General features: G+C 46.3%; 1 protein-coding gene across 1 annotated transcript in view; it reads left to right on the forward strand.

Moving 5' to 3' along the window:
- The window catches only part of TRMO (tRNA methyltransferase O), a 333,295-nt gene that overhangs the window by 80,361 nt on the left and 225,034 nt on the right, over positions 1-27,900 (forward strand). The window contains exon 2 of the mRNA XM_086961846.1: positions 25,803-25,977. Within this exon, the coding sequence (XP_086817972.1) occupies positions 25,803-25,977 (175 nt within the window). The remainder of the gene's footprint in view (positions 1-25,802; positions 25,978-27,900) is intronic.

Consider the following 27,900-nt stretch of genomic DNA (forward strand, 5'->3'; position numbering starts at 1 on the left):
CACGTCTTTTGGCCTAAGGTTGGAAAAACACATCATTATGGCACGAAGAGTGTCCTGGGTTGGGAGGACTACAAAAACCCTGGCAGGAGACTGTATAATTGTCAACCTTAACAGACCACACCTAGTTGAGGGAATCTTACATTCAGTGTCACAGAATAATAAGGATGGGATTGTATCATCTATCATGGCCGTCCCCCTGGGGTATTTTAACAGATCCTTCACCCGTGCTTTGATGCCCAACAGGGTGGGCTCCTGGAGGCTCCCAGTTTATTCAGATCATCCTGAATTGACCTGTCAGGTGGCAGCTCAAGACATACCCCTTTACAACTCTTTTACACCTTTGGAATCATTGGACGCTTGTCATTGACTCATTGATACTGTTAAAGACTCCATAGAGACGGCATCAATTCACTGTAGGAAAAGCGAGTCTCCCTCTATAGGTCCTGGGGATGGTAAAGCTTGTAAATGTATTTCATGGAATGCTGCCGGAATAGCTTACAAGATTAAAGATCCTGGATGGATTAGTTATATAAAAGGTTTTAATTTCATCTATCTCCAGGACACGTGGTCTATTACTAACAGTTTCTTTCTTGAGGGATGTAAGACCTTTTGTGTACCAGCCATTCTTTCACGGGCGGGAAGACCAAAGGGTGGGCTGCTAATTTATGTCTCCCTGGACATACAGTGCCCCTTAAAGGAATTACCAACTGATAATGATTGTCTGCAGGCTTTATCTTTTTTTCCCAGGGGCCGGTAAACTTGTTGTTGTTGAACTTTAATAATGCCAATTCTGCATCTCCAAATGTTTGTAACATTGCTAGGATGGGCCCTTTTTGTAAGCAGAATGATTACTAAGGCTTCCCAGAATGGCTATCTTATGATTGCAGGAGATTTCAACATTCATCTATGTGGGGATCCAAACGCAGGCCCTATAACCAACATAGGATGCTCTCGGATAGTTGGTATGCATGTTGAACACACCCCACAGGGAGATAGTCTTACTGCCCTAGTCAATGAGTTTGATCTAATCATGTCTATGAGTAGGATGGGCCATGGCAGTAACCATATTAATCCAACATTTACTGGGACGGTGAGCTCAACGTTTATAGACTTCATTTTTGTTTCTAGCCCCTTCTTCCATAACCTGCTGTGCATCTCGACCACTTGGCCAAGACCTGGGATAACCCGTATGCAAGCATCTAGGTGAACATTAAGGACAACAGACCTCGGCAGAAGGCTAAGGTGGGCAAAGATAATCCCAGACACCTTTCATGAGTCCCTTTTGGCCAAGTGCAAGAGGGAGATTGATATCTGTACAATCGGTCCTGGGGAGGCAGGGGCTGTTCTGGAAGCATTCTCGGCCATCTCATGTACAATTGGTCTCCTGCTTAAGGCACCGCCCATGTTTTCGAAGGGTTGAATTACAAGATGGTTTGATCACGACTGCTCCTGTGCAGCCCGGAATCGAAGAGAGGCACTAGGCACTAACCCAAGGGATTCTGCTTGGGTAAAAGATTGTAGAGGGATATATAAAGCTGAACTAGCAAGGTGTAAAGCGGAGCTAAGGGAGGAGACAAGGAGTAGTATTATTGACGCATGTACCATGAAAAATAGTAATCGGTTCTGGAGTATTGTCATTTGTCCTTTTCTGTTAGGTGGAAACTCACAGGCCCTTGACGTACATACCACAGAAGATGAATGGGTTGGCTATTTCCAGGATATGTTCAGCAGTCCATCAGATCCAAGTCTAGCTGGTGGCGGAGGGAAGTCATCCCTTGTCTTCACAGCAGATGAAGTTAGCAAGGGTATAGCAGGGTTGTCCAGGAACAAGACACCAGGACCTGATGGTATCCCTCTGGACCTGTACTTATCTAACCCCCAGTTGTGGGTACCAATCCTTACTACCGTTTTAAATGCTGCAATAAGAGGGGAGTTGCTTAGAACTTGGTCCCTATCCACCATTGTTCCGGTCTTCAAAAAAGGGAATAGGGATAGTACCCTCTGTTATAGACCCATATCCCTATTGGACTCCTCAGTTATAGTGATGGTAAGTTTTTTTGGATAGGCTGTCCACATGGGCAGATGGCAATAGCATCCTAACCAACATCCAGTATGGTTTTCGTCCAGGAGGTCTATAGTTGATCAATGTGTGAATTTATACATGATCATCAACAAGTATACCATTGCTCGATCTGGTAGTATATATTTGGCCTTCATGGACTTGTCTTTCGCTTTCAAACGTTTAAACAGAAACAAGTTATGGGAGACCCTGCTGGGTATGGGCGTGGACAAAGACATTGTCCTCTTTCTCTGTGAGCTTTTTTACATTTATTTTTTTAACTTTATTTATGCCTTTCCATCAATACAAAGAAACAGATAAGCATGAATGCTTAGCAGTCCAAAACCAAAAGATGTCACAGCCTTCCAGAATCAGCATCTACAGTGTCTAAAAGAAGATTCAACAAAAACACTAAATAAGAAAACAAATTGCATCAATAATAGCGTGGTATATTAGGGTCTGTAAGCCAGCCTCACTCATAACTGTGACCAGTAGCAGTATCCCCTTCAGGTAGCCATGTCTCCCACTTGCCCTGACTGGAGCAATTCCTGAATGCGGTACATTTTCTATTATGAGTATGATAATATGTAGACCAGACTTTCGAGCAGAATCCCCCCACTCCTGTCGGAACAATTCCCTGCTCTAACTGCGTTTCATTTTCTTGTCTAAGAGCCTCAACATATGACTTGTATGGACCCCAGATGTCCTTAGGGCGGGATGTGCTGGGTATTGTGTCTGCATAAAGCTCACTGTTCATGTTACAATATGCGATACTACGCAGCCATAGTATAAATCTCCCATCTTAGTCAGGTCAAAATTTGTCAGGGTACGTTTGGATGTGATGGGAATCAGTTGAGGATTAACAATAGGAAGGGCGGAAGAGTAGAGCCTCTCCGTTCCAGTGACCCGGCATAGTTTGTGCCATGCCCAACTCGTGGAAGATACAGTCTGACTATCGACAGGGTCTCTGAGAAAGCCTAAGGGTAAACCCTCCGACAGGCGCCCGGGTGATACCAGGTCTGCTGCCGGTCCCAAATAGGGAATACGGACGTCAGGATGATACCAAGAAAAAGCATAACTGCTCTGGCTACCAGATAATAGAGCTGAAAATCTGGCACATTATAGCCCCCTCTCTTATAGGGTAACGTGAGGACTGCCCAGGGGACCCATGCTTGTTTACCCCCCTAACAAGTTTACTCCGAAGTGAATGAAATGTGTTAAAAAAATTATTGGTGAGGGGAATCGGTATGTTATTCAAGAAATACAAAAATTTGGGTAGGACTACCATTTAAATAATGGCCACACGTCCTGCTATCAACAGGGGTAACTTCAACCATTTTTCTATCTGAATGTCAAGTGCATCTATAGCCCTACCATAATTGAGACCGAGTATTTGGGATCTATCCAGGTGAATATGAATGCCCAAGTACTTTAACGACTCAGTACACCATTCCAGAAGAAACTCCAGTTTCCATGGTTTCGTGCTGGGTGTAAGTGGAAAGATAACCGACTTATGCCAATTTATGCCCTGTCTTGAAAAGTTGCCATAGCGGATAATCTCCCTGATCAGCTCTGTCAAATTATCCTGGGGGTTGCCTGACATATAAGGTAGTGTTGTCGGCATATAACGATACCAATAAGGGGCCAGTATTGAATTGTAATCCCCTGTGTAGGTGTTTTTCCTAAAAATGACGTATGAGGGGTCCATGGCCAGAATGAACAATAACAGGGATAATGGGCAGCCCTGTCTTGTCCCTTGCGTTAACTGAAAAGGATTGGGAAGAGTGCCATTTGACCGCAATAGGGCTGTTGGTGTATTATATAAAAGGGTTGTTGTGGTAATAAAATCCAAAGGCATGCCCATGCGGCGCATTATGGAGAGGAAAAAGGACCATTCCAGAGATCAAAGGCCTTCTCCATGTCTAGAAGGATGGCGGCCGCAGGGGTCTCTGGGTCGATCCTGTGGAGGATCGAGAACAGTGTGCAGATATTCAGGGAGGTGGAGCGATGAGGCACAAACCACGATTGAGCTGGGGAAATTATAAATTGAGACAGCCTGTTGGAGATGACCTTAGCCAATCTCTTATAATTTAAATTTAGCTGGGACAGCGGATGATATGAGCCACATTGCGTAGGGTCTTTGCCAGATTTGGGAAGAAGGATTATAACCGTCTCGCGAGGGGTATGAGGAAGAATCTGTTGTTCTAAGGCCTCTGCATATACTTCAATAAGTTTAGGGGCCAGAATGTCTTTGAATGTTTTGTAAAATTCGCCTGTGAATACGTCCAACCCGGGAGCCGAGGAACCACGAATGATGTCAATGGCAAGAAGCACATCCACTACAGGAATAGGTTCAGCCAAGAAGTCCTGCATGTATTTTTCCAGGTATACCAACGCAACTTCATCCATGTAACCTTCTTGTGCTGCTTCATCTTCTCCAAGTGTGGGCGTATATAAATTGGAGAAGAACCTCAGAAAGCTATTCTGGATGTCTTTGGTGGGGAATAAGTGTGTGCGTCAGGGGACTTTAGCTCAGTGATCTATGTTTTGTGATACGGCGGACGCAATAATTGTGCAAGGGCCCTGCCGGGTCTCTCCCCCTCTCTGTATCTTCTAGCAGTCTGGTATTCACCCCAAAACAGAATTTCCCTTTCTGCTGTATTCCTGTAGTCCTCTAATAACACCAGTTGTCTCTGTTCATTCGTGGGAGATGCACGTCGCATTGAAGTCTCATCTAGTGTCTTGAGATCTAGCTCCAGTGTCAGCAGTGTGTTGCATAAATCTCCAAGGATGCCAGCATGTTTTGGTGTACATGTGCCCCGGAGGACTGCTTTAAACCCTCCCAGAGGACTGCCCATGAGTCTACCGAACCAGTGATTAAATCAAAATAGTGGACTATAGTCTCTTGTGTTTCTGCCCTAAAAACTTCATCTTGAAGCACACGGTTAGGGAACCGCCATTGTCGTTCAAATCCCTCTGGGCGGGGTAACTCTAACTGTAATTTAACCGGGGAGTGATCAGAATAAGTCCTAGGCAGAGTCTCCAACTGTGTGCACCAGCCGTATATGTCGGTCGAGAGGAGCCAATAGTCTATCATGGTCCATGTTTTGTGCTGTCCTGAATAGTGTGTGTACTCTGTCGTGTTGGGGTTGCGTTTCCACCAGACATCTAATAAAGAGAACTTATCGCATAGCTCGGGGTTTGGTGTCCTGTGCCCCTGATGTACTATCCATGACAGGGTCAGGTAAGAGATTAAAGTCTCCGCCCACCAGCACCGTCTGCCGGTCAAGCTTGTCTATATGGGAAGACAGGGCATGGAAAAAATCAGGGGCGTCAACATTGGGGGCGTATATGCACAGAAATGTCACAATTCCTGCAAGATAGGATACCAGAAACTGTTAAATATCAACCTTTATTGTCCTGTTGTACAGAACTCGTGCGGAAAGGACACCTCTGTTGTGAATCAAAATGGCTTTCCCCCTAGCATAATTACTATAATTCGCAAAATACCTATTTGCTCCCTAGCTAGACCCAAAGTGCGCCCTGCCAGTCTTGGGCAGATGAGTTTCATGTAAAAATGCAACATCCACCCTGTGCCTCGCTAAATAGTGCATGATCTGACGTAGCTTACGATTGTCATTTAAGCCTCGCACATTCCATGAGATTAGAGTGAGGCCCAATGGACACTCAACATTACAGAACCTGGTCATCTAAATACTGTAATGATCCCATTATTGCAAACTGTCTACTCTGGATAGCAGTGATCGATGTGAAATATTGTAACCTCACCTGAACGGATTGACTCATACTAGAAATACCCCGCCCCCCCACCCCACCCAGCCAATCCCCAATCGGGGAAGGGCCAAACTCCAAATGAAAATGAACAAAAAGTACCAAAATACTTTACATAGCAATGACATTCTCAAAAAACAGTACCCCAATATGAACTGAATTATCAGATATACCACGGGGGCAGCAACGCCCCGGCTGGACTCTTGCAAAATTGTGTGACTTGTTCCTGAAGGGTGAAACCTAAAAGAATGTCAAATAACAGAGCAATCATCCAGTGCCAGAATTCGAGAATAGTTCTGCGCTTGCATCTGAGCCGCTATGTGGGGGTAAGGGCCTGGACCTGGCCCCATCTGCGAGATTGTTCCTCTATTTGTATATTTTGCAGAACTCCTGTGCCTCCGACAGATTGTAAAATTCGGGCCCTTCCATCCACATCCACCCTCAACCGAGCAAGATACAGCATTCCATAGCGCAAATTCAGGTTTCTCAGGGCGGCCTTAACACTGTTGAATTTCCGCCTAGCATCCTGCTCCATGGCGGTGAAGTCTGGATAGAAGGATAACTTGGCGCCCTGCCAGTCACCTCTCCCTTTTCTCTTGCTAAGTGCAGGATTGTATCCCTGTCCCTGAAGTTCATGACATGTGCCACAATAGGCCTGAGAGGAAGACCAGAGTTTGCACGAGGGCCCAGAGAGCTATGTGCTCTCTCTATGACAAAACATTTATTTTAAATTTGAAAAGCAAATCTTCAAAGTTGATGAGAAAATGACATACAAAGAAAACACAACATCAGAACAGTTAAATCACAAAGCAAAAACAGGCAATTGCATACACCAAAATTGCAAAGTATACAGACATTGAAAAAATGAGTGAATAAATCTTTTTAGTTAGAGGTGTCGAATTTCAAAATCAGGTAGGCCTCTTTTTGGGCGAGGCGTGCGTCCGGGTCTCCACTTCCTCCTCTAATGATTCGTTGACGAACCTCTTGAGTGGTCTTCCCAATGTACTCAAGAGGTTCGTCAACGAATCATCCAACATCGATCGAGAATAAATAACAAGATTCTGACAGCCCCCATTGTCTCGCACTTTTTGCAACATAAACACTCAGCCAATGACATCAAATGGACCATGCTTGCGGTCATTAGAGGAGGAAGTGGAGACCCGGACGCACGCCTCGCCCAAAAAGAGGCCTACCTGATTTTGAAATTTGAAAATAATTGTTTGATGAAATGTACTATCCCGCCGTAGACAAAGTTCGTATTTGTGCAATTACGTTCTGTCCGTGATGAAATCGTTACTACCACCATGAACGTGTATGTACACTGATGTCCTGTCCGTGATGAAATCATTGTATTGGGACTTGGTTATTGCCACCATGAACGTGTACGTGTTACTCAAGGCATTCCTGACTCGCTCTGCAATAACTTGACAGTAACTACACATTAGATACTACGTTTCTGGTAATAAGGGACGTGTTGGTAGTACATTGCGAATCCTGCAGGTACTTAGATCATGCCTGCTACAGTTTAGGATACACAATAGCCTTGTGCTAAGAGATGCTGCCAGGTTCGGGACGCACATTTAACATCCCAGTCACTGAGTCGTGACCCTGTAAGACTACGAATACCAGCATTCCCGGCTGACCCTTTTGTCCTTTTTCGCTTTCGCTTATCAAGAAAGCTCTTAACAACTGATTCCCTGGCCGGCGCCAAGGACTCCCGGAACGCCTTAGCAGCGGACCTGATCTCCGTTTGACTTGTAAGTCGTTGTTTGACTTTGTGTCGCGGTTTGGATCAAAATTGTATCCGCTTTTCTATACGGGTCACTACATGTTTCTGACATTGCCCCCCACAGTTTGGAACTGCGGCAGATTTATTCCCGCCTCACTCGAACAAGAACCTCCGAAGCTGCTCGAGTTTCCAGACTGCACTCAGGTAGGCTGAACGCCGCCTTCTATACACGATGTTTTGCGGTACGGCTGCATGTATCTGGCGGCTACCGATTTTTGCGGGTACTCATGACTCCTCACTTCTCTTTCTTTAAGACACTAAAGATGAGAGTGTGGTCACACTTCACAACAGCGTTCCGCTGGGCGGACGCCAAGTATCCCTGACACCGACCGAACTGGCTCAGGTAATTGAGCTTCCCCTAATTTCCACTCAGCTCCGTGAATATGCAACAGTGACCGAATCTTCCATCCTGACTGCCTCCCCTTTTATTTTTATTTTTGTAGAGAGCCATTGTCCTGTTCACAGTGTTCGCTGTCACCCGTGCAATTACCTGTGCTCGCGGTGCAGGTAAATTCTTATTTTTATGTATATATGTCGAGATAGAGAGGGTGTATATATTGTGAGACCACATTTTTGACACCATCCCTTAAATTTTCCCTACAGTGAGTACTCCAGTCCCTGTCCTGAGGAGAACCGAGAACTATGTTGGTTCGAAACGCGTAGACCCCCAGCCTGTGACAAGAAGGAAGTGTGCGACTTGGGACTAACTTACCCCACAGTGGTGGGCCCTAGTTTGCAACTAGATAGAATACAGAGTCACAGGTCGTGTGGATAGGCAGGCAGTCGTTTTCCACCTTGCATTCCGCCTGTCCACTGGTATTGCAGTCAAAGGACTGGTTTTGCATTTGATTCTTAATGTTTTTGATTTTTCAATTGATTTGTATTGTCTGTATGGAAATCCAAGTCATCTTTTGGTGTCTATCGAATGTAAAAAGATTTATTCACTCATTTTTTCAATGTCTGTATACTTTGCAATTTTGGTGTATGCAATTGCCTGTTTTTGCTTTGTGATTTAACTGTTCTGATGTTGTGTTTTCTTTGTATGTCATTTTCTCATCAACTTTGAAGATTTGCTTTTCAAATTTAAAATAAATGTTTTGCTAACAAAAGGCTTGACCACGCAGCACTCATTGGCTGTGTGGGCCCCGATTGGTATTCTAAGTTATCTGACCAGCCGCATGCTTTTCTGTTTTTGCAATTGTTGAGGTCCTGGCTGGCCAGGTTGTGGACCCAAAACTTTTTTGAACGCACTCTCTATGACAAAGCCAGGGGTGAAAGACTCCTTGCCAAACAGCCCCAGTAGCAGAGTTTCAACGAACAGATCCTTGCGGCCAGTAGGGGTTAATTTCGGGACACCAATAATGCGTATGTTATTTCGTCGGCTCCGCGCTTCCAAGTCCTGATTCTTAAAAGCCACTCCTTTAAAATGCGCTCCACTCGTTCTAGACAGTTAGCTGATTGTGCCGTCCCATCCTCAATATCCGATATGCGGGCCTCAGCGAGGTCCAACCTTCTGCTGTGCGCTTGTACTTTGGTGCCTAAACTTGCAATGGTGTTATCGAGGGAATCGAATCGGCTATCCAGTGCCTTGAAGCCAACCCACATCTCTTGAAGTAATGAATTTGCAGCGTCGGAGGAGCCATCTCCAGGGGCCAGACTCTGCGCTGATTCCGCCATATTGGAGGTTTGCGCGACGGAGGTGTCCGCCAGTTTCTCAAAAGGCAATGTTTTCTGTTTCGGATCTTTGCGGCCCATGCCGCGCTAGGAGCTACTGCCGGGACCAGACAGTACCCAAGGGTGATTCTGTGGTGTATCAATCCCTCCTATGTGCCGTGAGTGTGTACAAGTGATAACCTGGAGCCCCCAGCAACAAAACAGTAGGGCCTGAGGTCTGCTCATAGGGGTGCTACGCCACCGCAGCGCGAGGAAATGACTCGTCTCTCGGTCCGGCTCAATGGTTACAGAAGAATGCTCCGCGGCCTAGTCAGCCTAGCCCACAATGTATGTATGTATAGGCATTTATATAGCGCACTACTTACCCGGAGGGTCCCAAGGCGCTTCGACTGCTGCGAAAAACCCTTCCTGGCTTCCCTGAGAGATGGTCCCTTAATGGGTATCTCCAGGGCGAGACCAGGCATCCCCGGCGGTCTGGTGGGGCCGTTAGTGAAGATGAGGCAAGCTAATGCCCAGAGTTGCCGAGTGTGATCGCTGATCAGAGTGGGTGTCATGACTTCTGAGGGAGAAAAAACCCAAGACTGCAGTGGGGTTCCAGAGTCCGTGACGTGTGAGCTGTACCACAAATTTAGGGGTGTCCTCGTTAGCGGGGCGCTCCGCTGTGGTCTATCTATGCGGGCTAACTTTCCACGGGGACGACGTGTGTGCAAGTCAGTCTCGCCAGCTTTAAAGTTTATTAGCAATGCTATTTGGCCTTATATTGCAGGCAGCAAAGATTTGGAGCGCCCTTCACCACGCCATTGTCTGATATCAGTCCACATCTCTGCCAAGGAAGGACGCACACTCTGTATTCATGGTGCACCCCACCCCTACATGTCCCTGCACGTAACGATTGGAGCGCCGCTATGCCGGGACCTTTGCGACTCCCAGCCTACGGCAAGAGTCAATGGCGGCTGCAGGAGACTTCACTGCGGGAGGAGGGACGCACTCACCAGGAATCCATGCAGCCGTTGGTGTTCCGGGCAGCCGCGGTCTCAGAAAGCCAGAAGGGAGACTTGAGCTGATCCCAGCGAGGGAGGAGTCTCGTTGCAGGGTCCCAGCGTCTGTCCATGGGTGCCAGGCGATTCCACACTGTGAGCTTTCCCAGTTTATATCTCCCCTCCCACCCTTTTAATCAAGGGAGCCCACCACCCTAGTAAAGTGTATTGTGGACTGACTCACCTTTTTAACTCACCTTCACCTCACAACTACACTTTCCCTTGCCCTCTCACACGCATGCACCATATGGCTGGAACAAAAGATCTCCGATAAAGAGCCCCTTTACGCGTGCCCGTCAGACATTGCAGCGCCAGTCTGACGAGGAGCAGAACCCATATGATGAAGCATGACACCTAGCTCTCTGGGTATATGAGGGTTTTAGTTCCAAAAAGGGATCTTCCCCCTTTTTCCTTTCTTCTACGCTACACACTCACTCTGTCCTTGCATTCCTATCGGGGAACTTTGTACCCTTTTTGTGTTACTAGTTGGTTGGACTTGTACACTGGACCCTGTTAAAGATAGTCCAATACGGTCCCCCCCCTTTGTTGATAGACTGTGCGCCGGTTTCCCCGCGGAACCATTGAGGTTACCTACAGTAACAATTTACTGAGAGGACCGTCTGTTCCCTCTTGATACCAATCCGGTACTCCAGGGTTCTTTACCTAACTTGTCTACATCCAGCGCACTCAGTACCTGCCTTTGACTATTCCTCCCAACTATGGAGGACGTCCCAGGTCTGAGTTTTGACGAAGATGCAATAGCTGAGGCTCTGAGATCCGCTCCTTCACTTTTTGGGGTAGGAGGAGCGACCGCCTCAGGCTCAGCGAACGAGGACTGGGCAACCCTTATGATAATGAAAAAAGAGTGGCTCAGGATTACTGTCCATGGGGCTATGATGACCGAATATTTGAGAGCTAACATAGCTCCCCAGGGACTTATTGTCAACATCATGCCGAGACTCTTCCTTGAGGATGGTCAATTCAAGGGAGATTGGTGCCAAGTCTTGTGGAAATGCACGAAAGACCTACTTTTCTTGATTGCGAAAACAGCCAAGAGACTGGCAGATGCTCTGCTTGTAAAAATCACAGCAGTTGAGACGGCCATCCGAGGTACTTTAGCCAAAACTCTTTTCACTACAAACCTTGCAGAGATTAATCAGGAAATCGCGTAGAACCAAGAGTTTCTCCTTAAACAGAAAATGTCCAAGTTACAGAAGGATGTGGCCAGATTTGATAAAGAGAAGGTATATCCGTATCTCAAGGAAGGCTATACCAATAACAGAAATGGCTACTCCTCTGATGAAAGTTCAGACAATGGGAGCCGGAGGGGATCCTCCGGCAGTGACTCTAGCGGCAGTAACCCTCCCCATAATAACCGCAATCAGCATCGCCCCAACTGGAACCAAGGATATAACAACGGAACTCTATGTTCAATGGGCCACCACAAATGATGCCACCCTGGCAATATCCCTGCTACCCACAGGGACCGGCACAGTTCTTCCCTATGAACCAACCTTTTTTAGACAGAGGCTGGGGAAGAGGAAGAGGGCGCAAGCGAGGAGGCCAAACGATTGTACAGTGGCAAGATCAGACAACTACACCAACCTCGGTGGGAAACCAGGAGCACGACCCGGCGAAAGAGAGTTTGATTGTGAATCTCTCTGACAGGACATTGACCCCGATTGAGACCAGGATTCTTGAGAAGGGCCTGGGCTTTGTTCCCACCATGCCTTTGAGAGGGCAGTCCTCAGGAGTTTGGATAACAAACCTAATATCAACACCTTTAATAACTTTAGCGTAGCCGAGAGACAAGCAGTGCAGTCACTAGGCAACGACACAACTATTGTTCTTAAGCAGGCGGACAAAGGGGGCGCCACAGTGATCCAAAATAGCTGTGATTATGACAGAGAGTGTCAACGCCAGCTGGCCAACACTACTCATTACAGACCTTTGACTATAGATCCCACCAAAAGGCTCACAACTACCATCACCAGCCATAATATAGAAGGTGAGACAAATGAATGGATTTCTAAGAACGAAGCAGCGTTCTTACTGACCACTGACCCAGTTATTCCTTATTTTTACACCCTGCCCAAGATCCACAAGGGTCAGACACCGGTCCCGGGGAGGCCGATTGTGTCAGGCATCGGCTCATTACTTGAGCCCCTCTCCAAATTTTGTGATGTCTTCCTACAGCCAGTGGTTAGGAAAATTCCATCATTCCTTCAAGACACCAGGGATGTGCTCTATCTTATTGATTCCATCGAGGGGAGAGAGGGTGTTGACCTCCTCCTTACTCTGGACGTGGAAGCACTTTATACTAACATCCCGCAACAAGCCACCTTGGAAGCCGTTGAGTCTACCCTCTTACTTGAAGAGTGGTCTTCACCTACACCGGTTTCATTTATCATGGCCTGTGCAACCATAGCCCTGACTGAGAATTTTTTCCAATACGGTACACAACTCTACCACCAGATTCGGGGGACTTCTATGGATTCCACCTTTGCCCCTAGTCTGGCTTGTATCTATATGGCCACCTTTGAAGAGAATACGTTCAGATCTGCACAAAATCCCTTCTGTGACAACATCACACTTTGGCGCCGATACATAGATGATACCCTTGTCCTATGCAAAGGTGACCGCGTGACCTGTGAAGCCTTCTGCGCTTGGATAAACCTACAGAATCCCTTTCTTAAACTCACTGGCACTATGTCTGACACAACAATACTTTTCCTTGACTTGAGTATTAATCTAAACGGTATAGGACTCAGTACCACCCTTTACCGCAAAAACACTGACAGGAACAGTCTCCTGCTCTATGAGAGCCACCATCCGAAAGCCCTGAGGGACAATCTCCCCTTCGGGCAGTTCCTCAGGGTACGCAGGAACTATACTGCCAGATCTGATTACCAGCAGGAAGCTAGGCTCCTCCAACACAAATTACAGGACAGGGGGTACCCCACCAGACTCAATCGCAATCCTTGCAAACGAGCTTTGAATAACCCCAGGGAGGTTTTGCTTGAAACACGCCCCAAAGCTTCTGAAGAGTTGATAACTTGTGTGACTTGTTTTACCAAGAACTCGGCTTTCATGAAGAAAACAATGAACAAGCATTGGAATATTATCAATTCAGGGGGCTTAGACATTCCACGTCCTCGCTTTGCTTTCAAGCGGACATCTAACTTGAAGGACTCTTTGATCCATACAAGGCCTAAGAAACAGAATATGGCTAGCCAGAACACACTATGGGGCCTCCCACCAGTAATAGGCCATTTCCCCTGCGGCGGTTGCGCTGTCTGCCCCAAACAATCCAGTGCAAGGAAATCAAACTTACTGACACTTTTATGTGGCACCTACAGAGACACACTAACTGCAACAGTACAAGATGCATCTACATGCTCACTTGTCCCTGCAGTAAACACTACATTGGGATGACTATGAGACAAGTCAAACTAAGAATTATGGAGCATAAGAGCAACATCAGATGCTCCAAGACACACACAAGACTATAAGAACACTACACGCAGCATGATCATCAAGCAGATAGTGTCCGGTGGCTGATACTGGAATCCCACCCGGCCATTACACAACAGGCATTGTTCAGGATTGAACAGAGATGGGTGCACCGACTCAAGCTTGACACAATGGGTTTGAATGACTCTGTCCCATGGTCATCCCTGGCACAGTAGAGGAAACCTTGGGGGTCCCTATCCCCCACACCCTTAGATTCCAACTTTGCTGTGACTCAGCACAGACACCACTACTTTTTCTGAGGCATTGCCACTCTACCATCTTTGACCATAATGGACCCTGGGCACCTCTTCCATTTCCTATCTACTGTTACCACTCCTTATTTGAGATGCCCACCCTAGTGATGAATCTGTCTGGTTGCCCCCATACGCAAGTGTTTATCATTTGGTCCTCAGCCGACCGCTTACACTGCACCATTGTTACATCGTCATTTTCTGCGCCTAAATCTCATCAGCCACAGTGATTGCGCCTAAATCTCATCAGTCACAGTGATTGCTCAGTTTTGTCTTAACAGTGAGGTCCCATACCCCACGGGACTCCTAGCATTCATCAGCTGTTGGCTGAATCGTTACGGCGCTGACATCTAATTCAATAACCCCCGCTTTCCCATTTTAACAGTCATTTACTATTGGTGTCAGTTACTCTAGTGTCTGCACACAGGGTTAACCGCTCCTGGCTGACGGTTCTGTTGCCTTAGACGCTGACCGTTGACTCGATATATTGAGCTTACCTCACCTTTTGACTCCCGGGCTTTTACCTTTAATTCAACTCTGCCCGTACATTACTGACAGCGGCTTGGCTTTCTCCCTATATGGGCGTCCACTTCTACTCCCTAGATCATTACAATACCCAAGATGGCCGCCACGTTTACCCCTCAGACCTTCTGGTACGGTCTAGTGGTTATCCCGCATCCAGTAGCTGATTTGGCGCATGCGTAGTCACATACTCTATCCGCCACGCCCATCCGCAGCGCTGACATGGCGGGAGTGCTTGGACTTCTTATTCTCCGCATCGACACGGAGTACGCCACCAGCTGCTCCACGCTTTGACCCGGCGCTGTTCGTGGGGGTAGGTGTAGATGGTAATAACCACACTCCATTGAGGTAAGCTGTCTGTTTGTTGCCTACACTGCCGCTCCTTGGATCACGCTGTTAACGCTCGGACAGTGTGTACCATGCCCTTCCTGGTTACGCCCGTGCCTCCGTTGTCGTGAGCAGTACTGCTATGACGCCTCAGTCCGTGTAAAGCACACGGATGTCTTTTGGTAGGTGCTGCTGGCCTGTGGGGTTGGTCGTTCCGCATCCGCCTTTCCCTCTGCAGGTTTCCTCTGACGGGGGGTCGGGTGTTCGCGGGGCGTTCTGACCAGAGGGTTAGCATTGTCTATCGGGACACATGGCCTCAACTACTTCAGTGCGCCTACGGGGCAACTACCTAGTTCACGCAGAGCTGGTTTGGGAGTATCTACGTGGCGGTCCTCTGCCCGAGTTGTTTCCAACGAGCCCCTTGAGACCAGCTCCCTTGTACTTTCCCTCTCGGTCCTTCTCATGACTGGCCTCCTACCTGCCGTATTTTCTTCCCTAGGTACATTACCAAACTTTGCAGGTCCCACGGGAGCAGACTGCGGGGCACCCAGGACACCCCTTAGGGTAAGGATCAAGCCCCGTTTCTCTCTAACTATTAATGTCTTCGTCCTCAGTCTCAATTGAGCCTGTTTTTACTTTTATGATGCCTCGTGTATCTCTGCTTTTAATTGTGTGTGTGTAACACGTAGAAGTATTTGTGATCTAATAAGCAATAGAGCCTCGCACTGACCTTATTCTTCTATTGCTTTTACATTTTCTAGGTCGCATGATTATAGTAGGACCTTTTGGCCTGCCCTTTACTGACCCACTGGATGAGGTTGTAATTTCTTTTTTATATTTAATTTCCCACTGTGTAGTACTGAACACTTAGGTCTTGAAGAATTGCCATGACGGCAAGAAACATGTTGACCTGACCTGAGGGTTGCAGATATTTTACTGTGAGCTTTCCCAGTTTATATCTCCCCTCCCACCCTTTTAATCAAAGGAGCCTACCACCCTAATAAAGTGTATTGTGGACTGACTCACCTTTTTTAACTCACCTTCACCTCACGACTACACTTTCCCTTGCCCTCTCACACGCATGCACCATATGGCTGGAACAAAAGATGTCCGATAAAGAGCCCCTTTACAGGTGCCCGTCAGACATTGCAGCGCCAGTCTGACGAGGAGCAGAACCCATATGATGAAGCATGACACCTAGCTCGCTGGGTGTGTGAGGGTTTTAGTTCCAAAAAGGGACCTTCCCCCTTTTTCCTTTCTTCTACGCTACACACTCATTCTGTCCTTGCATTTCTTTCGGGGAACTTTGTACCCTTTTTGTGTTACTACTTGGTTGGACTTGTACACTGGACCCCGTTAAAGATAGTCCAATACGGTTCCCCCCCTTTGTTGATAGATTCCACACAGCGACCGGAAAGTCCGGCACCGCTTCCAGTGTTTATTCACCTAATTCTTGCATCTCTGGGGTAACAATGTCAGCAGGTACATGCCAACATATTAGAGTGCTGGACGGAGCTTCAAAGCCGAGCAGCCATCTTGGTCGCTAGCTTGGCCATGCCCCCCTTCCTCTGTGAGCTTCAAAGGGATACTAAAGCAGAGGTACGGTACACAAATGACTGTAAGGTCACCAGTCGATTCCCACTTCAGAGAGGGGTGTGACAGGGCTGTACCCTGGCCCCTTTCTTATTTAACTTGTATATCAACGACTTTGAGAGGGTACTAGTTGACACACGGGTAGGCTTCTCTCAGGTGGGGCGGCTATTTTTAACTTCGCATCGCGGCTTGGTAAAAACCCAATAGGTGCAATCTTGGAGATTTACAGAGCTAAGTGTTTAGCACAGTTAACTTATGGCAGTGAAATTTGGGGTTATACATTGCATGAGGAGTTACAGTCGAAAATAGGTTCCTGAGACAACTCCTATGTGTACCTCATGGAACCTCTACTTTTTCTGTACACGAAGAACTGGGTATGTCTTACTTGTCAGACCTGTTGTCATTTCGCCCATTATCCTATTGGCTTAAAGTTTAGTTGAATAAGGGGACTGCCTTACACAAAGACATCTTAAGGGATTGTGATGCCCTTGACTATGCCCACCACATCCCTTGGTTCAAATATATTTGGGAAGGATTCAGGACTCTTGGCAGGTAGAATCTCTTTAATGACCCAGGTTCAATAAACAGGAAGGACTTACTTTGGGCCAAAGAGTCTTTTCGCAGACTTCGTGTGGTGAACAGGGAGTAGTGTGAGTTAATGAAGCCCAGTGTACGTAAATACATCATCCTGAAAACTGTACACACCACGGAACCGTATCTCCTAGGGCTTTCCTATACTTACGACTGTTTTGTGTTGATGAGGTTCCGTTTGACCTATTTTATCTCCTCGTCCACCCTCGAGGGAGTAGAAAGGTGAGACCCTGCCACTATGCTGTTGTGACAGCAAGTCCCCTCAGGACATGATTCATTTTTTACTGAGGAAGACCTAATAATCCAAATTTTAAAATCAGCAAATTTTAATCAAGTGCGTTCTGCTTTTACTTTTCTAGCTATGCTCTCAGGGTCCACGTTATGGTATGTTCTTTAATTTTTTATCTTTTTGGATGAAAAATGGCAATTGATGATACCAATTGGATGGGAGCTTATAGCTTTGTTGTATTTATGATTTTTATGGTTTTTATCACAAAAACTGAATAAAGTTTGATTGATTGATTGAGTGAAAGATTAACTATAATTTTAGACAGGAGGGGAAGGGTTGTTATTTGTACAGCCCATGTTGTCATCTGGAGCTTGATACTGTGGAAGCAATGTGTCAGTGGCTTGTGGAATCAGATACAGTACATTGTAATGAACAGCTGATTAAGTTTCTAACGAGCTAGCTCTAAGACAACCCCTTTTGTACTCCGGGAATGCTAGCTAGCTTTGTACCTGCGATGTATTTATTTATTTTGATGTGCCAGAGGAACTGTTGTACTAATGACATTAGCTACACAAGGTTTCAGCTCTTTGTGATAGATTCTGAGACGATTATTTCTAGCCTTTTGTCGGCATTTGGGATTTTACACACGTTGGAGGTGACCTTCTATGGCAGTCTGCAAATCAGTTTGTTTTGTAGGAAGCTACTATTTAAAATAAAATAACCGAAGGTATGAAAATAAAATCTACCAGTATCAAACTGTAAATGCAAACAAGCATTTACAATGCAAGGGTCTTGTTTTTGCAAAAGTTAGAGCTATTGGCATTGGAAATGACACATATTTTATTTATTTGTTGGTTTTGAAAACAGATAAATAAAAGGCCTTGTCATTTACAATGCCAATAGCTTAATCTCTCGCAAATGTGGGACCTATTGCATTTGCACACACACACACACACACACACACACACACACACACACACACACACACACACACACACACACACACACACACACACACACACACACACACACACACACACACACACACACACACACACACACACACACACACACACACACACACACACACACACACACACACACACACACACACACACACACACACACACACACACACACACACACACACACACACACACACACACACACACACACACACACACACACACACACACACACACACACACACACACACACACACACACACACACACACACACACACACACACACACACACACACCACACACACACCCCCACACACACAGCCACACACACACACACATAGATGTGGTGGTGGTGGATCTGGTGGATGTGGTGGTGTTGAATGTGGTGGTGGTGGATGTGGTAGTGGATGTGGTGGATGTGGTGGTGGTGGATGTGGTGGTGGATGTGGTGGTGGTGGATGTGGTGGTGGTGGATGACGCGGTGGTGGATGTGGTGGTGGTGGATGTGGTGGTGGATGTGGGGGATATGGTGGTGGTGGAGGATATGGTGGTGGTGGATGTGGTGGTGGAGGATGTGGTGGTGGAGGATGTGGCGGTGGTGGATGTGGTGATGGATGTGGTGATGGATGTGGCGGAGGATGTGGTGGTGGATGTGGTGGTGGTGGTGATGGTGGATGTGGTGGTGGATGTGGTGGTGGATGTGGTGGTGGGTGTGGTGGTTATGGTGGTGGTGGATTTGGTGGTGTATGTGGTGGTGGTGGATGTGGTGGTGGTGGTGGATGTGGTGGTGGTGGATGTGGTGGTGGTGGTGGTGGTGGTGGGTGGTGTGATGGTCTTGCACCAATAGTAAAAGAGAGTGCACGAACGAGGCCACGCCTCACTTCAGTGGCCACCCACCGTCAGGTTCCCTAAGCAGGGTGCTCAAACTGACTCGCAATAATTCACCACTGTACATTCATTGTAGTACCCATAGCGGATGCTTCAAAGGTGACTGAGGTCTTTAGTTGAGTGTGCATGGGTTCCTTCCGCACTATCTGGTGATCTTACTGCCTGTCGTAGCCAATATGTAGTAAGCATTTCCGAGAATCAGTGGGATTAATAACTGATTTATTGAAGCAGGTTTCCCATAGATAACGCTCCCTAAATCAGCCAGCTGGCAACTAACATCAGCTGCGTACTCGCGCGACCCCCGTGACGTAAAACAACCCTGGCAACGCTCGCGTTCCATGGAGCTGAACACAGCTGGACTCTTCACAGCAACTGGAACCATGTATGTGCCAAGCGGCTCCCGGGCGCCGGTGGGACTCTTTCCCCACAGGTGTGTCTGTCCAGGAGTCTGTGGCTCCCTGGTGGCTCTCCTCTGTCGAAGGGTTCGAGGGGTGGGGCTCTCGTTGAGCTCTCTCCTCTTAGTGTAGAAGAAGCACACGGTCGGTCTCTGGAGTATGGTTGAGGAAATTCATCTCACTAAATCAAGTGATGCACCTTTCTCAAAGAGAGGTACTAATCAGATCAACCTGATCGCCATCCTAACTTGTTACTGGGTCATGCTGATATTCGCACAGGAAGAACTAGGAAGTAGCAAATCTTACAAGGGTAATTTCAGGGGTAAAACAAAAAAAACACTTTCTGGTTTAGGATTTTATTTTTTATTTTATCAAAACAAAAGTCAAATGTAGCCAGTTTTAACTATTTTCTCAGCAAGCTCAAGCTACTCCTTCCTTCCCATATTCCAGAAAAATATCACAAACCACGTGCATTTTTACAAACACCAATATGTCGGAAAAGAAAGAAGGACACACAATTAGTCTACATATCTGTTGTGGAAACAAAAACATTTAATCTCTGTGTCATGTTTCTTGACACCTTCACGGCTCCCTTCTGGGAAATAGCGTTAACATTTACATTTTGAATTTTGATGGTTAATTTTCTGCCACAGACTCACTCTTAGATAGAACTAGCGACTCTTGAGGTGGAAGCCGGGAGTCAGGGGCTGAATACTTTTAATCATTGTGTAAATTCCACTCCTGTGACACTTCGTTGTTTTTAAAAATTTGTTGTGGAACATTGTGTGATCTTGGACACATGTTTTAATATCACTGTACTTACTCCTACCCTCCACGCGCTCCTCACGACGGTCCACACGCTCTCAGGCTGCCGATTTGGGGCTCCTGGACCGCGGGATCAGGCAACCAAGTATTTCCTGCTCAGGCGCCATCTTGGGGGAGGAAAGGTCGGCGCTCTAGTGGTGCGGGCGATTCGGCCCTCCCACTACATATAGGACCGGCGAAAGCACTTGCCCTGCGATAGAACTAGCGACTCTTGAGGCGGAAGCCGGGAGTCAGTTGCAGAATACTTCTAATCATTGTGTAAATTCTGCTTCTGTGACACTTCGTTGTTTTTAAAAATTTATTGTGAACATTGTGTGATCTTGGCCACATGTTTTAATATCACTGTACTTACTTCTACCCTCCACGCGCTCCTCACGAGGGTCCACGCGCTCTCAGGCTGCCGATTTGGGGCTCCTGGACCGCAGGATCAGGCAACCGAGTATTTCCTGCTCAGGCGCCATCTTGGGGGAGGAAAGGTTGATGCTCTAGTGGTGCGGGCGATTCGGCCCTCCCACTACAAAATGCCCTCTACACCTCATATGCGCAGCGGGCGTGCCGATGGCGCGCCGGAGGTGCGCCAGAGGTAAGCCCGTCTGCGCCCGTCCGCGCCACGCCGGGCCCAGGGCCCAGTATTTCGGACTCTTTCCACCATAAGAGTATAACATACTCCAGAGAACTCTTGGGCCAATTGAACCAGCTCCCCCTGTCCCTCTGTGCCCACTCCATTAGAGTAGATGGCCCTCACAACCATTGTCTCCAATGTCCATATAAACTTTCCCCTCCAAAGACCGGCCATTCTGCCCAGACTGTCATCAATATGGCCATGGTAAATTGCCGATCTTTGCCTAAACACGCTCAGGAAATCCATATGCTCTTAGAGGAGCAACAATTAGAGATTTTATTTTTGACAGAGACATGGCTCTCACTAGAGTCTGATCCGGATATCGTTCAGGCGTTGCCTCAAGGCTTCCTCATACAACACTTGGACCGAGTGAAGGGAAGGGGAGGAGGGATAGCCATAATCCATAGAGACCACCTCTCGTGTCGACTCCACGGTAGCCCCCTCTCTGACTGCGAAAATGTTCACTTCACCATCCAAGTGTCCCCATGTAAATCCCTCTTGGGAGTTCCTATGTATCGTCCCCCAGGTACCTTGGGACAGTTCTGTAGCTCTCTCTTAGAAACTTCCATGGCCATGGCTAGCACCCTGCCCAATTTCCTGACTCTAGGGGACCTAAACATTCACTTTGACAATAGTAATAACAGCACAGCCTCGGAACTGCTATTAGATCTAGCAACTCACCAGCTCTATTTGGGGAACGACCAACCCACGCATACACTAGGGCATCTGCTGGATCCCATCTTTTCGAACATATTCAACCTTAAAGTGAGAGCACCAATCCCGATACCATGGACGGATCACCTGCTTATTCAATTTAGCTGGTGGATCCCGACTACTCCGCTCCCCAGGCAAGCTCCCGGTAGACTCTCACGCCCTTGGTCTAAACTGGACACCGGCAAATGGAAGCATGCCCTGGAGCTTTCCTCGCCTAACTATGAGGCAGACCCCGCAGTTGCGGAGGCCAAGCTTTCCTCGTGGATCGAAAATTCCTTTAACACCGCCTCCCCAAAAAACCCCATCTGAAACCACGGGAAAAAACCACCCTGCCATGGTTTACTCACGAGGTCCGCCTCCTGAAAAAACTTTGTAAAAGGTCTGAAAGATTGTGGAGGAAGGACTATGATCCCAACAGGAAGAGGGATTATAAACTCACAATCCTCAACTTCAAAAAAGCTCTTAAAGCTGCGCAAGCAGCCTTCTTCGAAGAAAAAATCAGAACTGCCTCTAGCTTGTCGAGTGAAACTTTTCAAATTGTGAAAAAACTTTTTAAAACCCCGGAGCCTACACGCCCGGGTGATCTCTCGGACAGTCATTTTAACGAGCTAGCTACTTTTTTTGATCAAAAGATCCAAAATATCCTGAAACAACTTCACCCTCACTATTCTGCGGACCTATCTGATCCGTGCCCGATACAGTTGCAGAACCTCAATATAGGACTGGACACGTTTATTCCTATCAGCGAGGACACCCTGTCTCCTATCTTACAGTCTGTTAAGAGTGGCTCCCCGCTTGACCCAGCCCCTGTTAAGATCTTAAAACTTGTTGCACCTACCATTCTTGCCCCGATGGTGAATGTGATTAACGCCTCTCTGTCGGAGGGAACGGTGCCCCCTAGCTGGAAGAAGTCTGTGTTCAAGGCCCTACTAAAAAAAACAAATCTCGACCCCCTAAACTTGACCAACTTTAGGACAATCTCTCTTCTGCCAAGCATCAGTAAGATGACAGAAAAATGTATCAACAGCCAGTTGTCCAACTACCTTGAGTCCAGTGAACTGCTTAAACCCTCACAGACAGGCTTTCGTCCGGGCCAGGGCACAGAGACCGCGATGGTGGCGGTAGTCGAAGAGGCCAGGAAGATCATCGATGCAGGAGGATCAGTGGCAGTGATCCTCCTGGATCTAAGTGCAGCCTTCGACACAGTCAACCATCGTATGCTGGTCCAACGGCTCAGGGTCTGGGTATTTCAGGGCTTGCCCTGTCCTGGCTAAGATCTTTCTTACACAGCCGCTCCTTCCAGGTGGCGGAGGGTAATCACATCTCTAAAGAGACCCCAATACACTGCGGAGTGCCGCAGGGCTCTTCTTTGAGGCCTACGCTCTTCAACGTGTACATGTCTCTCCTCGAAAAAATTGTCACCCCGTATGGAATCAAACTACTGACATTCGCGGATGATACCCAACTTGTAGTATCACTTAGCCATCAGGAAAATCCTACCATTGATCTGCATTCCTGCCTAGGAGATATAGTCAGTTGGATGGACAGGTCCCACCTTAAACTGAACAGTGACAAGACGGAGATAATGGTGATGGGCAGCCAGTCTCATTTTCGCCCAGAGACCTTGTGGCCCCCCTGCATGGGTCCGCCCCCAACTCCTAAATCCGATATCAAAAGTCTTGGGATTTGGTTGGACCAGGAGCTCACTCTGAACACCCAAGCAAGGAAAACGGCTGGAGCCTGCTATGGTCTCCTCCTTACTTCCCGTAAGATCCTTCCGTTGCTCCCCTTTCAGTCTAGGAAGCTCTTAATCCAGGGCCTGATATTGTCCAGATTGGACTACGGAAATGTCCTCTACCTTGGTGCACCGAAGAAAGTGACAGCCAAACTCCAAGTAGTGCAAAACACAGCTGCCTGGATTCTGACAGACACCAACAATCGTTGCTCGGCCAAACCGGCCATCAGAGCACTGCATTGGCTGCCTGTACAGGAAAGAGTGCATTTCAAGGCCCTCTGCCTAACACACAAAATACTATATGGTAAAGCGCCACCTATTCTCAAAGACCTCATTGTCCCCTATACTACTACCAGAATCCTTAGATCTATGAACCTCCATCTGACCCTGACGCCCAGGATCAAGAGGGCGTGCTCTGGAGGCTGGCGTTTCTCATACAACGCCTCCAAATTGTGGAACTCACTCCCCCTGGACTTGCGTGCCCAACCCAACCTCCTTCCTTTCCGTAAACTTCTGAAGACCTGGTTGTACCCATAACTCTCCCCCTTCTGTTTTCGCTTGTTTCTATCATCAGTGCTGGGACGATTACGGGCAGCCATGCGCTTTAGAAATCCGTAAACATTAAACATTAACACTCTTGCTGAAGAAATTATAATATTGCTTTAATGTGGTAGTGGGAGTCATTATTTTGGCTATAGGCGGTCATAATGAAGCTTAACTTGCATTCAAGGAGAATTAATGAATGTCTGGTAGTATGTGTTCTGCAAACTGGCACCAAAAGTAGTTGCGGTTGACCAATTGGGTGGTCAGCTGCTCACATGATAGAATTCAAGCAAGGCTAACTCATTCCATCATACTCCCGAGGCCAATAAATTGAGTATCATTAAATTAGACTGGATAATTTATAGAGCTTGGAGCCAGTGCCATGTAAAAACGAATTTTTCTGCAAGTTAAAACGCCAAGGTATTGAAAGATCATTATAGTCGTCTTTTATTTTATCAAAGGTGGGGAAAATTAGACATTGGCCTTGTACTTCTCTTTCTCCTCTCTTGATTTCAATATACTTAATGTGACACGTCTCGAATTGGTGTCTGAGCTTTATTTAAAGCAATAGTGGTCATTTTAGAATAGTGACACATACAAAGCTGCTATTTGTAAGGTCTCAACATATCCACTGACGTCTGAGGTGCGTGAGCCACTGATATTCTCGAGCCATGAGGTCTTGCTGGCAGGGCCGGCCATTCAACATTTCAGATTCATCATGATATCCGTTGTTTACATCTAGTTCTCTGAACTTGCCAAATAACTGTTTGCCAAACGTAGCTTCACAATGACGCAATATATTAAAAAAGCTTTTGCGTGGCGTGAATGCATGTTTGCTTAAGTGCTGGCTTGCGTGCAGCGCGCGGCAGCAACACCACACAGGAGGTAGAAGAGCGCGTGCTGTCAGAATGAGGACAGAGTGCAGGGCTAGTCATTGCATTATTGGCTTTGATGCATTTCTATCTGCCGGCGCAGAGTACATTACCATGCTGACAGGCCTTTCAGTGGAAAAGAGAGAGACCAGACAAAGGAGAGTACTCGATTTCAGGAGGCTGACCTCAGAGCAGGAGCCTCAGGTCCAGGAAAAGCTAATAAACCATTCATGCTAGGCCCGGGGCAGCACCGAGAAGAGTCAGGCAGGTCACAGCACTCAGCTCATTAACTTGAACGGAGCATGTGGGTTCCATAGTTTCATTGCAATAATAAAACCACCATAGCGCCTTTGGAGAACTCATCATTAGGAACAGGGTTAGATTGGGATCAAAATTTTAAAAAAGCCCCGTCCTTTTCACATTGGGGGGCATGTTTTCTAGGATGTAAACAACAATCAAAAACACGCCCCCCAGTCTGAAAAGGACGGGGCTTAGAGACAAATGGTTCTTCTTTCGATCTAAGCCCCGTCCTTTAGCGATTGGGGGACATGTTTTTGACTGAGAACGTCACTAGTAGAACAAAACTAAAAAACACGCCCCCCAATCCGAAAAGGAAGGGGCTTAGATGGAGAGAATGATGACACTGAGACCTCTTCTTCAATGGCTGGCCGCAGTTTAGGAGGCCAGCCAATGGAGAAGAGGGGCGGGGTTAACCCTCGCTACTCAGAGTCATTAAATCTCACGAGCGAGACTGCGCATGTGCGCAGCCTACGCCACGCAAGACCTAAAAATGAATGTTGTTAATACTACAGTGTCTACATCAGTTGTTGGTTCTCTCGGTTTATGCATTTTTTATGTTTTGTAGGTAATATTTTGACCGTCCCCATTGGCTACATAGAGTCCTGTTTCACTGCAAAGAATGGGACGCCAAGACAACCGTCAGTTTGCAGCTTTTCACGAGCTTGCCTGAAGATACATAAAAGCGTTTTTAACAATCCCGAGCACTCCATAATAGGCCTGGATCAGTTTTCCCATGTTTGGTAAGTAAAAAAGTGAACCATTTCTGTTTTGATGAGCATTTTGAATTAGACTGTCCTGGCAGACTGTATTTTCTATAAGGTTGTTGGTAAGTGCATGAATTTGTTGTGTTGATGAGGTAACATGAACTATTTTTAGGTCGCTGAAGTCTTCGACAGAAGTCCTATTAGGTTACTGTACCCAGGGTTTGTTCAGAGCAAAACACTTCTGTCCTGCTTAATAACTTAGTGCATCTCTGATCAAAACTAATCAACCATTATCAGATATTTTTTGTCTCATTTCACAAGTTTTTCTTCCTTGTGATTTATATTCAAAAGTACACATCAGGAAAGCAGTCCCCTAAATCTGTTATAGATTCAGATGATATGTTTCCTACATGGCTATATATTCCTCACGTTGTCTATATTCCTACTGTTAGGAAATCACAGGCAATGTTTATTTACATGTAGTGGTATATTCCAGAATTCAAAGTAGATCCTTAAGACGAGAGGGATTTATTGCCAGAGCAACTCTTGTATACATTTACATAGATAGCTGCATTGTAGGGAAAGAAAGAACATTCATTGAAGTGCTGATAGCCCTGTGCAACACAGCGGTAATAATTTAGAATAGTGCATGTATTACCTGGGCTGAATTACGTGACATGCGTGGGTAAGGAACAATCATTTCCAATATCCCCTCAATCAGTTGTGTGGAGAATTAATGATGTAGAGTTATAAGTTGACGTTTCAACCATCAAAGATAATTCTATGTCTCAGTTCAGTTCAAAACTTTATTCATCAAGTTAAAAACAGTCCTAACTTTACATATTAATGATAAAACATTGATAATAGAAGAGAAGAACATAAAAATATTTCCGAATGGCAGAATTAAGACTATGGGTCCCATCAATACAACAACAGCATCCTCCGTTAAATTAGGTCAAAGAAAAAGTCTGCTTTGACCTAATAGTAAAGCTGCGAACACATGTAGTTTGGGAAAGCAATCATGTTTGCTAATAGTATGATTCAATGTGGTGCCTACACATCGTGGCGTATGTCTAAGGCTGAAGCTCTGAATGGGTCCAAAATCTTTTCCCTCCAGAGTTTAAACTCCGTTCCGCACGAAATCTTTTTTTCGTGAGTGGACCTTGGAAATTTGTATTTAGAGTCAAGGCGCAAGTTAGAATTTTCATCTTTAAATTTCATTATAAGTTTAAGTTCATTCAATGATAAAAGTTCTATTACAGTTTACAAGCTTTATTTCTCATTAAGAGATCAGTAAAGTTATTTTCTTTTTTTTGTCTTTATTTCAGTGACTCCACGAATCAAATAACTTTACAAATATCTCATCAAAGAAAAATGTTTAGAATCAAACATTAATTATAAATTGCATTTGAGCATGTTCATCAAAGGAAATAAGTTCCCTATGCTATAAATCATGATCAGAGAATTTAGGAAATCAAATTAGCATAAGGCTTCACATTCGAATTAAAGTAACATAAATCCCCATGAAGAGCAGTCCATAACACTCATCCGAGTCTTTAGGAAACCAATTAGATCAGCATACAGTTGCCTTAGCAAGTTATCAAATCAAGAACAAAATAAGGCCAGAAGAGGGAAACAGTGGTAGCAGTAGCCATGACTGTCAAGGTTCTGAAAGAGCACCCAAAAGAGTCTGCTCGAAAAACTCCTTTAACCTACGTAAGAACACGCATTAATATAAAAGTCAAGAGCACATATCGAAAACATTGTAGCAGGCTGCTTTCTTCACGACCCTGTCGAAAGACAGAGTTCCTCAGTAAGCAAGTACATCTCCTCTGTTACAACGGAAATACATCTAGATTAAAGTTTTTATCATGCGGTTAGCTACAGACATTCTTGCGTGGTTAGATTCTTGAAACATCAGGCATGGTTCCTATAGGCCTCATACACCAATGGACATTC

This window comes from Lissotriton vulgaris, chromosome 3_1, assembly GCF_964263255.1.
Source record: "Lissotriton vulgaris chromosome 3_1, aLisVul1.2, whole genome shotgun sequence".
In the NCBI taxonomy this organism is placed as follows: Eukaryota; Metazoa; Chordata; class Amphibia; order Caudata; family Salamandridae; genus Lissotriton; species Lissotriton vulgaris.